Genomic DNA, 13,904 nt, shown 5'->3' on the forward strand with positions numbered 1-13,904 from the left:
GCGTCTCTGCCCGGCAGCCGCCCCATCCGGGAGGGAGGTGGGGGGGTCAGCCCTCCGCCCGGCCAGCCGCCCCGTCCGGGAGGGAGGTGGGGGGGTCAGCCCCCCGCCTGGCCAGCCGCCCCGTCCGGGAGGTGAGGGGCGCCTCTGCCCGGCCGCCCCTACTGGGAAGTGAGGAGCCCCTCTGCCCGGCCAGCCGCCCCGTCTGGGAGGGAGGTGGGGGGGGTCAGCCCCCCGCCCGGCCAGCCGCCCCGTCTGGGAGGGAGGTGGGGGGGGTCAGCACCTCACCCGGCCAGCCACCCCGTCCGGGAGGTGAGGGGCGCCTCTGCCTCGCCGCCCCTACTGGGAAGTGAGGAGCCCCTCTGCCCGGCCAGCCGCCCCGTCCGAGAGGGAGGTGGGGGGGTCAGCCCCCCGCCCGGCCAGCCGCCCCACCCGGGAAGTGAGGGGCGCCTCTGCCTGGCCGCCCCTACTGGGAAGTGAGGAGCCCCTCTGCCCAGCCAGCCGCCCCGTCCGGGAGGGAGGTGGGGGGGTCAGCCCCCCGCCTGGCCAGCCGCCCCGTCCGGGAGGGAGGTGGGGGGGTCAGCCCCCCGCCCGGCCAGCCGCCCCACCCGGGAAGTGAGGGGCGCCTCTGCCTGGCCGCCCCTACTGGGAAGTGAGGAGCCCCTCTGCCCAGCCAGCCGCCCCGTCCAGGAGGGAGGTGGGGGGGTCAGCCCCCCACCCGGCCAGCCGCGCCGTCCGGGAGGGAGGTGGGGGGGTCAGTCGCCCGCCCGGCCAGCTGCCCCGTCTGGGAGGTGAGGGGCGCCTCTGCCCGGCCGCCCCTACTGGGAAGTGAGGAGCCCCTCTGCCCAGCCAGCCGCCCCATCCGGGAGGGAGGTGGGGGGGGTCAGCCCCCCGCCCGGCCAGATGCCCCGTCCGGGAGGTGAGGGGCGCCTCTGCCCGGCCGCCCCTACTGGGAAGTGAGGAGCCCCTCTGCCCGGCCACCACCCCGTCTGGGAGGTGTACCCAACAGCTCATTGAGAACGGACCATGATGACAATGGTGGTTTTGTGGAATAGAAAGGGGGGAAAGGTGGGGAAAAGATTGAGAAATCGGATGGTTGCCCTGTCTGTGTAGAAAGAGGTAGACATGAGAGACTTTTCATTTTGTTCTGTACTAAGAAAAATTCTTCTGCCTTGGGATCCTGTAGATCTGTGACCTTACCCCCAACCCTGTGCTCTCTGAAACATGTGCTGTATCCACTCAGGGTTGAATGGATTAAGGGCGGTGCAAGATGTGCTTTGTTAAACAGATGCTTGAAGGCAGCATGCTCCTTAAGAGTCATCACCACTCCCTAATCTCAAGTACCCAGGGACACAAACACTGCGGAAGGCCGCAGGGTCCTCTGCCTAGGAAAACCAGAGACCTTTGTTCACTTGTTTATCTGCTGACCTTCCCTCCACTATTGTCCTGTGACCCTGCCAAATCCCCCTCTGCGAGAAACACCCAAGAATGATCAATAAAAAAAAAAAAAAAAAGAAAAGAAAAAAAAAAAAAAAGAAAGGTGAGACCTTGACCTTACTCTCAGCTGTATCCTGGAAGATCCTTCTCAGGAGAAAACAAACTCACAAGAGAAAAGGTCTACAGATATAGACATCTGGGGGTCCCTAATAAAAAAGCTGATTAATCCTCTAACTGCTCCACAGTGGAACTCACTAATGGGTATGTGGATAAGTGCACTCAGAGCTTCAGAACCTGGCTCTTAAATATGTACAGACAGCCAAGAATTCCTAGAAATTTCCAACATGAAAGTAAGAATGGGCTGAGTGTAGTGGCTCATGTCTGTTATCCCAACACTTTGGGATGCTGAGGCAGGCAGATCACTTGAGCCGAGGAGTTGGAGACCAGCTTGGGCAATGTGGAGAAACCTGGTGTCTACCAAAAAAAAAAAAAAAAAAAAGCAAAAATTAGCCAGGCATGGTGGCAAGCGCCTGTAGTTCCAGCTACCAGGAAGCTGGGATGGGGGAGTGGTGCTGAGGTGGGAGGGTCACCTGAGCCTGGGAAAGTCACAGCTGCAGTGAGCTGTGATCACACCACTGTACTCCAGCCTGGGCAACAGGCCAAGGCCTTGTCTCAAAAAGAAAAAAAAGAAAAGTAAAGCAAGAACGAAACAAAAATAAACTCAGAAGAAACAGAGACACTGCAGAAAGCAGAAGAGAACTTCAAGGAAACTAAAATTAATATCCTTCAGTAATAAAAAAAGAAATAAGTATCAACAAAATAAGAAAAGGATGCTATGAGAAAACAATTCTGAGAACAAGAAAGAGCTCTCAAAAGTTAAAAAAATAATTTTTTTACAATCAGAAAAAAGGGTAGGAAAAAGAACTAAAAAACAAAGTGACAGACAATATGAGGAAAAAACAAATTCAAGAGGTCTAACATCTAACTAATAGAAATCCCAGGAAGAATAAATAAAATGTTATGCAAGAAAGTATTGAAGAAAGTATTTCAGAGCTGAAAGGCATGAGTCTCTAAACTGAAAGCAACAAATACAAGGAATGAAAAAGACTTTCAATGTTCTAAGGGGAAATTATTTCCATGAAATGATCGATGAAGTGTGAAGTTAGAATAAAACTATTTTCAGATCTACAAAGCCTTGAAATATTTACATGTCACAAATCTTTTCTCAGGAAGCCACTTAAAGATGAGCTTTGTTAAAATGACAGAGTAACAAAGAGAAAAGATGATATAGAACCCAAGAAACGGGAGGATCCAACACAGAACAGAGATGAAAGGAACTCCCCAACTGCTGATGACCAGGACAACCCCTGTGCAATGTCCTGGGGAGCAGCTGGTCCACACTGAAGCAAGATGATGGAGTGCTCTGTCATGGAGTCTCCAGAGAGCACTGGAGTGACTTCATTTTACACAACTTTTGGAAGATGTAAGCAGACTCAGAGTCAAAGAAAAGTAGGCAAATGAAAAATCAATGAGGTAATTATTAACTCTAGGAAATGAAATCACAGGACTGTATACTAATGGGCTCAGCGTCAAACACTATCTGTTCATTATATGAACACAGTGAAAATTAATTTTGCCAAAAGATAAATATTTGGAAGAAGAAAAGGTATATAAGAAGGGCAAAATTCTCATCTACCACATTAAGATGTAAATATATAATCTTTATAGTTGGTCAGAAGAGCAATATTTGCCTATTATTTAGAAATACTGAGGTAATTACCAGAAGAAATAGCTAAAAGAGGTTCATTTGTTTGTTTTTTGCAGCTAGAGAAGTGAGTTAAAAGAATTTAAAGTGGTTGTCTTTAGGAAATGGGAACTGAGAGTAGAGGAAGTAGGAAGAGGGTGGGAACAAGTCCAGAGAGCTGTTGGTTTTTTTGTTATAGGACTTTGCCATTAGACTTTTAAAGCCATATACATGAAATGTAAAAATTAATTTAAAAAAATTAAGCAGTTAAATAAAATTTTAATTTGAAAAACGGTAGGAATATTTAAAATCACATTACGGAGAGCAAAACTACCTCAGAGTATACCAAAATTACCAATATTCAAAATAAAAGCATTAGTGCAGCAAAGCCTAATGGAGTTAGCTGTCATGCTACAAGGTGACAGAATATCCACGGTGGTGGACTGTGCAAGGCTGCTTCTGTGTTTCATCTGTATTTAGGCTGGGGCACCTCTGTTTGCTCACTCCCATCCAGCATACCTGGGAAGCTTCCCTGAATAGGTCTGCTCACCGTCTGCATCTTTTCAGAAAGGAATCTTTCCAAACAGAAGGGAAATATGAACACAATAGCCATCCTGATCCACAACCCCGGTGACATTTTTAAAGAGCTGTGCAAGGAACCAGACACTCACATAGGACTATTTCCTTCCAAATGCTGAGTCAGATGGAAAAAGGGTTGAAAGTACAAAGCCAAGGGGCTTGCTTACCTGTGGGGATGTGGACAAGTCTGACGGCACTATCAGTTTTATTAACATGCTGCCCTCCTGCTCCTTTGGCTCGAAATGTATCTATTCGCAAATCCTTGGGGTCCAATTTCACATCCACCTAGAACAGAAGGCATGGCATAATTCTACACTCCGTGAATACTTTAATATAAAATCGATTCCAAGATTTTTCAAATAAACTGTATTGTTTTAAGATAAATTATAGCCTTTAGACTGAGAGAAGTAACTTATACCAAAGAAAGGGCAATAAACTCCCCATTCCAATGGGATGCTATTTTTTGTTTGTTTGAGACAGGGTCTCCCTCTGTTGCCTAGGCTGGAGTATAGTGGCACAATCATAGCTCACTGTAACCTCAAACTCCTGGGCTTAAGTGATCCTCCTGCCTCAGCCTCCTGAGTAGCTAGGACTACCGGTGCGCACTACCGTGCCATATTAATTTTAAAAATTTCTTGTACAGATGGGGTCTTGCTATTTTGCCCAGGCTGGTCTTGAACTCCTGGCCTCAAGGGATCCTCCCACCTTGGACTTCCTGAATGCTGAGATTACAGACATGAGCCACCACACCTGGCCCTGGGATTCCATTTTTAAGCACTGATTTAGGATGTTACGAGATCACTGAGTTTTCAATCTTTCAAAAGTTTCATCATTCATCATCCCAAAGTTACATGTAAGAAAACCCCAAAAATATATAAAATACACACATATATACTATATATTGTTGATTCTCATTATTGTCAGAATGTCTATTTGCAAATTTGCCTACTCACTAAAATTTATTTGTATCCACAAATCAACACCCGAGGCACTTCCACAGTCATTTGCAGACATGCATAGGGCAGTGAAAAATATGAGTTGCTCCACATTTGCCCATTGCCAGCTGAAGTAGGACAAGGTAACACTCTGCCTTCTTGTGGCAGCTCTCCTACAGAGATGACCAGAGAATGGAGGTGTAGGGGGCAGAGCAGAGCAGTGCTCTGGTTCTGGGGCCAATTTGGACTGGGTTTGAATCTGAACTCTAGCACCTTTTAGTGGAGCAGCATCAGGCAAGTCACCTGACACTCCTGAGCCTCGTTTTCTCTTTTGTAAAGTATAGAGAATCTACCAGGATGGGTTATTTTTAGAATTTAAGATTATAATCTATGTGAGCTCAGTGTGTGTTTGTGTGTGTGTATGAATTTAGCTAATTTTTTTTTTTTTGAGACAGGGTCTCACTCTGTTCCCCAGGCTGGAGTGCAATGGTGCAATCATAGCTCACTGCCACCTTGAACTCCTGGACTTAAGCAATCTTCCTGCCTCAACCTCCTGAGTAGCTGGGACCACAGGTGTGTGCCACCACGCTCAGCTAGATTTAGCTAATATTGAACCATTGTTCCTAACACTGATTTAACAAATACTGAACCATTACTGCCAAGTGGTTCAGAATCTACTAAATTAGTGTTTGCTGCAACTTTACAGAACATAACTACTGGGAATAATGAAAATCAACTTCATTCGTGCATGTGTGTGTTTATTAGTGATTGAAAGGTGGCTCCCAAAAAGATATGTTCATATTCTAATTCATGGAACCTTATTTGGAAAAAGGTTCTTTGCAGATGTAATTAAGATGAAATTATCCTGGATTATCAGGATAGGCCCTAAATCCAATGACAAGTGTCCTTATAACAAACAACTAGAGAAGACAGTAAAGGAGAAGACCATGTGAATTTGAAGAGTGGTATCGTTTCAAGCCGAGGAACACCTGGAGCAACCAGAAGCTGGAAGATGCAAGGGAAGATTCTCCCCAGAGCCTTCAGAGAGGCACAACTCTGCTGACACCTTGATTTTGGACTTCTGGCTGCTAGAACTGTGAAATAATAAGTTACTGCTATTTGAAGCCACTAAGTTTGTGGTAATTTGTTACAGCAGCCTTTGGAAACTTATACACAGACACAGACACACACACACAAACACACACACACAAATAGTTAACGAATATGTTTTTATTTTGTTTGTTTTTTGTTTTTTTTTTGAGACAGAGTCTTGCTTTGTTGCCCAGGCTGGAATGCAGTGGCGTGATCTCAGAATTCACTGCAACCTCTGACTCCCAGGGTTCAAGAGTTTGGAAACTTATACACAGACACAGACAGACAGACACACACACACAGACACACGCACACACACACACAGTTAACAAATATTTTTTTTTTTTTTTTTTTTGTTTTTTTTTGGAGACAGAGTCTTGCTTTATTGCCCAGGCTGGAGTGCAGTGGCGTGACCTCAGAATTCACTGCAACCTCTGACTCCCAGGTTCAAGGATTCTCCTGCCTCAGCCTCCTGAGTAGCTGGGATTATAGGTGTGTGCCATCACTACCAGCTACTTTTTGTATTTTTAGTAGAGATGGAGTTTCACCGTGTTGGCCAGGCTGGTCTCGAACTCCTGATCTCGTGATCCATCCACCTTGGCCTCCCAAAGTGCTGGATTACAGGCATGAGCCACTGCACCCGGCCTGCAACAAATATGCTATTTTTTAGGGGACAGCTAACATTTTATTCCACATTCATCATTTATTAGTGTGAATGACAGAAAGCAAATGTGACTTTTCTCTTTGAAAAGTAACTAGTAACTGGGTCAAGGCTGGAATCTAATATACTGTTTAGCTGATTGTTCTTTTGTATGTTTCCTCTCAAATGACTGCAACACAGTGAAGAAAAAGATTATACAGCTTTTGTTAATATATGTTAGTTGGCTGCCTTAAGACATCAATAAATACTGAAGAGATAAGAGTGACTTACCATTTCATGTGGCTATAGTATATTAAGTAGTTACATAGAAAATGTGTGGATATCATATGTCACATTCTCCCAAATGTTACAGAAATGATCTAATGACTTTTGGGGAACTCTGGATACAGAAATGGTGACTTAGGGCAGATAAAGCATTTTAAATGTCAGTTAAGAGAACATAACCTTGTACTTTTAGAATAGTGAAATGCCACTAAATGAGTTTAATTTTCAAGAATATGAAAACAGGCCCGGCGCTGTGGCTCACGCCTGTAATCTCAGCACTTCGGGAGGCCAAGGCAGGCAGATCACTTGAGCTCAGGAGGTTCAAGACCAGCCTGAGCAACATGGCGAAACCTTGTCGCTACAAAAAATATAAAAATTAGCCGGGCATTGTGGCACACACCTGTAGTCCCAGCTATTCAAAAGGCTGAGATGGGAGAATCACTTGAGCCTGGGAAGCAGAGGTTGCAGTAAGCCAAGATGGGGCCACTGCACTCTAGCCTGGGTGACAGAGTGAGAATCTGTCTCGAAAAAAAAAAAAAAAGAATATGACAATAAAAACAGGGTAAGTGTGAATGGGGTAGAAGAAATAAGGATTGAAGCAAGATAACTCTATGGTTTTGCTTTTTTAACCATGTAAATGTTTAATATATAAAAATATAATTAAGTAAAAGAGAAAAGAAAAATCAAATCCTAAAATGAAATAAAAACAAATAAATGAACCAAAATATTTATCACAATAACATAATCACACAGAAAAAAATTATTTCAGATGATCTTTGAGCATAGTGCTCACATTATGCATTCTTTTTTTTTTGAAACAGAGTCTCATTCTGTCGCCCAGGCTGGAATACAATGGCATGATCTCAGCTCACTGCAACCTCCGCCTCATGGGCTCAAGCAATTCTCCTGCCTCAGCCTCCTGAGTAGCTGGGACTACAGGCACGCGCCACCACGCCTGGCTAATTTTTTCGTATTTTTAGTAGAGACAGGGTTTCACCATGTTGGCCAGGCTGGTCTTGAACTCCTGACCTCAAATGATCCCGTCTGCTTTGGCCTCCCAAAGTGCTGGGATTACAGGCGTGAGCCACCACACCCAGCCTGACTATACATTCTTGGTAGAATATAATCTAAGGGAAAAAATCTTAAACATTACTCAGTAGTTTACTATTAGTAATGTCAATATTGTAATTTTGAAACTATTTTATATATAGTATATAATAAACCAAATAAACAATATTAAAGTGATTATGAAACAAGATTTCTTATATTAATGGAGAGATGTAAACACAAAATGCAAGAAGCTGAGGGGTGACAAAAATTTCTGTAATGTTAAATTTGAATTGGTAGTAACAATATGAAACTTTGATTTCAAAACATGTATTTCCTGGCTATAGCCACTGAAAGAGTCTAGAAGTAACGACACTAATGATAATGAACAGACCTACTATCTAGATCTTGATTTCTGGATACATTCCCCACTAAAATGAACCAGGCTGACTCTAAGTCTGAGGCAGGATAGTACAAAATGGGCCTGGGAATCTAACTGTGTCAGAAAGCATAGATGCACTCAAATGATGGTATCATTTCAAAAGGACAAAAGGGGTACCCTAAAAGGCTACTATAGACCAAATCTGGGACTATTTGAACGTAAAGAAGAATAGTAACTATAAATAAGTGAATTAAAACATGAATCCATGAGTCTATATTGAGGTTAATACGTGAAACTTGATACATGAGTTTATAATGAAATCATATACAGAAAAAGAATGCAAGAAAGTGTGGGGTAGGAGGTGAGAAGGTAGTAGGGAGGAAAGTTCTTTACAGAAGAATGCTAGTTAATAAATGTGGAAGGAATGACGGAATTAGAAAATCACCATCTTGCAACTCCAAAGTAAAGAACTGATTCAGGCAAGGATCACCAATGGATGTTAAAACTATGGATGAAAGGTAATTAGGAACAGGATATATGTACCCTAGAAATTACTTAGTAATTACAAAGGGAGAAATATACTTTTACAATGGAGATATTTCTGTGGTCACCATCTTCACTAACTACTAAAACTAAGGTACACTAAAAGTGAGACAATCTAGTATTATGTGTCTTCTGATAAGATGCAACATGACTATAACTGCACCTATGAAGTATTCTCGCTCAAAATGTGTAACCTGCACAGAATGGAACATGTAGATATAACTTTCAACATAATACAGAGGATAAAGGAACAAGTTAAAGAGTACCACAAGGAACAGTCAGAGGAATCCAGAATGTGGGACATTCTTCAAGACAAATGGTCTAGACTTTTCAAGAAGTCATTATCACTAAAAAATAAAGTTGGGAGACTGTTCTAAACTTAAAGAAACATAGGAACTAATTGTAATGTGTGAAACTTGACAGGATCCTGGATAAAAATAAAAAATCACTATACCCAGGTATAGTGGCATGCCTGTAGTCCTAGCTACTCAGGAGGTTAAGGCAGGAGGATCACCTTGAGCCCAGGAGTTCAAGTTCAGCCTGAGCAACACAGTGAGACCTTGCCTCCAAAAATAGATAAATAAATAGCTATAAAAAAATTGGGGGCTGATTAGGGAAACTGTTAAATGTACTAGATATTAGATATTATACAATTATGGTTAGTTTTCATAGGTAATGGTAGTGTGCTTATATAGGAGAATGCCCTAAGAGATGTATGTGAAAGATTTGGAAGGTAAGGTCTCATGGTGTCTGCTGTATCTTTTATAGTTCATTTAAATAAATGTATACACATATATATAGGAATCAAGCAAATGTGAGAAAATGTAAACAACTGACCTCAGGTGAAGGTTATAAAATTTTCATTGTGGTATCCTTTAAATTTTCTGTATGTTTAAAAAAAAAGGTTAGGGAAAAGAAAAGTATAGAGCAGATGGCTGTATTCAATTAAAAAGATAGATACATGGTCCCCATACTGATATTATACAACTGACCTTGAAATATTATCTCTGGAATTCATTTTCTTTCTTAAGATAAAATTTAGGCAGCAACATTAAATGAACTTTTTTTTGAAAATAAGTGACTTCTATTTAAAAGCAAACAAAACATCTTGGTCAATGATAAGAGGGGCAACTTTGCCTAGGGGAGAGTTAAACATTTCCCATTAGAGACTATAAAGTCCAATCTGTAGCCATGAAAAGAACAGATTTCGGCTGGGTGCGGTGGCTCACACCTGTAATCGCACCACTTTGGAAGGGCGAGACAGGCGGACTGCCCGAGGTCAGGAGTTCGAGACCAGTCTGGCCAACATGGTGAAAACCTGTCTCTACTAAAAATACAAAAAAATTAGCCAGGCATGGTGGCGTGCACCTGTAATTGCAGCTACTCAGCAGGCTGAGGCAGGAGAATTGTTTGAACCAGGGAGGTGGAGGTTGCAGTGAGCAGAGATCGCGCCACTGTACTCCAACCTGGGCGACAGAGCGAGACTCTGTCTCAAAAAAAAAAAAAAGGACAGATTTTCCTAGAAGCTAAGGCTTCCAGCACAATACCCGTTGACATGGAGTGAGTTTCCCTTGCCTCCTCCTGAGGTTACCTCATCTGGCTGAGGAAGGACAATAACCGACATCGTTCCTGTGTGAATGCGCTGCATCCTTGAGGACAGGCCCACCTCGGGGATGCGCTGAACTCGGTGAATCCCACCCTCATACTTCAAATGCTTATAGACACCGTCACCGGAAATTCGGGCGGCTGCATGATGTAGTCCACCTAGGGGAACAACAATCCAGAAATAGTAATGAATTATCCTTTGAAACAGATCAGGATCCTAAATGTCCTTAATCTAAGGCCTGAATGTTGAGTACAGAGCCTAAGATGAGAACATAAAGCATGGGAGAACGAGGGCCTCTGAAGAAGAAGAAGAAAAGAGGACATAAAGTATGCACAAAACTACAGTTTTCCAATGTAAATGTATTAAAATACAAAAGGAAACATACCAAAATGTAATTAATTATAGGAGCTAGTGATGCAACAATAGGAAACATACCAAAATATTATTTCGTTATGTCTGGGGAATAGAATAATACTTTTTTTATTTCCAAATTTTCTATAATGAACAAGTTTTATTTTTATAATAAGGGAAAACTACTATTAGAACAAAAAAATAATACTGGGATGTTTTCTGTATTGAACTACCCTGTGTAGTCTTAGGCTAATATGGTATCATATATAAAAGAATGCTCAACAGGAGAATAATTTCATACTGTTGAATAACTCTACAGATCCTCCCAAATTTTCAAGAATTTATTGAAAGTCAGCTCTTGCTTATCTATGGAGTGGGAAGAGTATCACAAAGAATCTTAACACCTAGGCTAGCTTGTTCTTTTTTTGTTGTTGAGACAGAGTCTTGCACTGTCACTGGGGCTGGTGTGCAGTGGTGCAATCTCGGCTCGCTGCAACCTCTGCCTCCTGGGTTCAAGTGATTCTCCTGCCTTGGTCTCTTGAGTGGCTAGGATTACAGGCACCCACCACCATGTCCGGCTAATTTTTTGTATTTTTAGTAGAGGCGGGGTTTCACTATGTTGGCCAGGATGGCCTCGAACTCCTGACCTCATGATCTGCCTGCATTGGGGTCCCAAAGTGCTGGGATTACAAGTGTGAGCCACCATGCCCGGCCGCTTGTTCTTATCTAATGTTTTTTAAAAAATCTTTTTTTATGATACAATAATATATGAAAGACAGAAAAACACACAAATCAAATATGTGGTTTAGAGTCCACCACTCAGGTCAAGAAAAAGAATGGTGCTAGTCACTTCATAAGCCTTCCCAAATGCCATTTCCAGACATAATCCTCTCTCTTCCCTATGAGTAATCATTATCCTGACTTTTATTCCTTTCTTTATCATAACTTCATTACCTAAACGTGTAGCCCTAGGCACTACAGTTTAGTCCTGCCCATTTAAAAATGTTTGATGTATCTTTTTAGTCTATTAGTCCACATGCTCATCATCCATTGCTTTCATTTCCTACAAATGATCTGGTGAAGCACTTGGGCTGCTGACCTGTAGAATTTCCAACAGTCTGTTTTTGCAGATTGCATATTCTTGGTGCAAGTCACCCTGTTCTGCTGCCCTCTGTATCGGCAGCAATTAGGCAGCTGGATGCAGACACTGGATCAGACACCAGCTCGAGCCCTTTGGCAAGACGACAGGAGGTATACGGTGTCTGGATGTCTCTCTTTTTACAGTCTTGACAGGCTTTGACACTGAATGCATCACTGGGGTTACAAAATGGTGATAGTCTAATTCTATCATTCCTTTCTCACTTATTAGTTAAAATACACTAATAAAGAGACACTTCCCCTTGTCTACCATTTGATTACCTGGTGATACAATTACATAGGAAAAGCAAGATAAATGTTTGATTCTGTCCGTTTTACCAGTTCTACCAAGATACCAACATTTTTTTTTTTTTTTGTAATACACTGAACTGGTTCATTTTAATCCTCTGAAGATGACCAATTAAAAGTTTAAATTATCATTATGAACTCAAGGATTGAAACACATCTAGCACGTTTAAATCAAGCACAATTATTATTAAAGCTCAACTAGTCCCATCTTTGGCCCATAGAGACTCTTCAAATTGACTTCTGAATTCTTCTGACGTGCCCCATTTGTATGGGACGTGCCCCATTTGTATGGGACATGCCCCATTTGTATGGCATAACAAGATATTCCAGGATTATCTTGAACATTTTTTACCCTAGACCTGGAATCAGCCATGTCTCCAAAAAGCCCTGGTTCAAGAGAAAAATAGTATTTGAAAATCACAATTTGGGGGCTAGGGTTGTCCACTACTACTGGATTTGGTTATAATTTCTAAGCCTTTTCAGTGGCCAGAAATAGGAAATACCTCATGAGTTCATATGATGTTGAGACCCGATTTTCCATGGGTCTCCTGTGTTCCTGCACATCTTACAAATGAAGCATTGCTGGCTATTTCGCTCTAAAATATCTTTTAAAGGCGGTTTGTGTAGTGAACAGCCTTGGAAATAATGTGTCCCTCCAGAGCAAAGGACACGTTTCCACAGCCTTGGAAGACAGAGATAGTGTCTCTTTCTAGAGCAATGTGCAGCATGCTTACTGCGCATTAAAAAAATGGCTGGGCGCAGTGGTTCATGCCTGTAATCCTGGCACTGTGCAAAGCTGAGGGGGGCAGACAGCGGGAGCCCAGGAGTTCAAGACCATCCTGGGCAACACAGTCAAACTCCATCTCTACAAAAAATACAAAAATTATGGCCGGGCGCTGTGGCTCACACCTGTAGTCCCAGCACTTTGGGAGGCCGAGGCGGGCAGATCACAAGGTCAAGAGTTCAAGACCAGCCTGACCAATATGATGAAACCATGTCTCTACTAAAAATACAATAATTAGCTGGGCGTGGTGGCGCGCACCTGTCATCCCAGCTACTTAGGATGCTGAGGCAGAAGAATCGCTTGAACCTGAGAGGCGGAGGTCGCAGTGAGCCGAGATCGTGCCACTGCACTCCAGCCTGGGTGACAGAGCAAGACTCCATCTCAAAATAAATAAATAAAATTTAAAAAAATAAAAATAAAAAAATTAGCCAGGTGTGGTGGCATGTGTCTGTAGTCCCAGCTACTTGGGTGGCTGACATGGGAAGATGGCTTGAGCCCAGTTGAGGCTGCAGCGAGCTGTGATGGTGCCATTGCCCTCCAGCCTGGGAGACAGAGTGAGACCCTGTCTCAAAAAAAAAAAAAAAAAAAAAAAGACTCAATTTCCTTAAGTTCAGTGCTCTTCTCCTATAATGCAACCTACTGTGTGGGCAGGTATCATCTGGTCTTCTTAGTTGTTGCCCTGTGGGACTCTGGGCTCAGGGAACTGGCACAAAAATGCTGATACTCTGGCTACTGCTATAACCCTGAGTAATAAACTGTCCTTCACTGCTGACCCATGAAACAGCAGCAGGCTAACTTGTTAGCTTGCAAGTAGGGTAAAATCTCAGACCTTTCAGAGTTTTTACAACTGACACTTCCAATTTAAATTCAACTTCAACCTCTTTTCTACCACACTTTTATTGTATTTCTTCCCATACCAAGAATCTTGGTTCTCAAAGAGAGGGCATTAGAATTAAAATATCCCAAAATTACTCATCTGTTTTTATATTACACTACACACCTAACAGTCTCAGAATACTAATACTAGTTCTACCAA

At 42.7% G+C, this 13,904-nt stretch overlaps 1 protein-coding gene across 7 annotated transcripts in view; it reads right to left on the reverse strand.

Annotated features, from left to right (window-relative positions):
* The window catches only part of MTRF1 (mitochondrial translation release factor 1), a 49,806-nt gene that overhangs the window by 15,946 nt on the left and 19,956 nt on the right, over positions 1 to 13,904 (reverse strand). For all 7 annotated transcript variants that reach the window (XM_014347423.5, XM_008958731.5, XM_055096667.2 and 4 more), the window contains 2 exons: positions 10,273 to 10,445; positions 3,925 to 4,042 (listed from right to left, as the gene is read on the reverse strand). In XM_014347423.5, the coding sequence (XP_014202909.1) occupies positions 3,925 to 4,042; positions 10,273 to 10,445 (291 nt within the window). The remainder of the gene's footprint in view (positions 1 to 3,924; positions 4,043 to 10,272; positions 10,446 to 13,904) is intronic.

This window comes from Pan paniscus, chromosome 14 (genome assembly GCF_029289425.2).
Source record: "Pan paniscus chromosome 14, NHGRI_mPanPan1-v2.0_pri, whole genome shotgun sequence".
Lineage (NCBI taxonomy): Eukaryota > Metazoa > Chordata > Mammalia > Primates > Hominidae > Pan > Pan paniscus.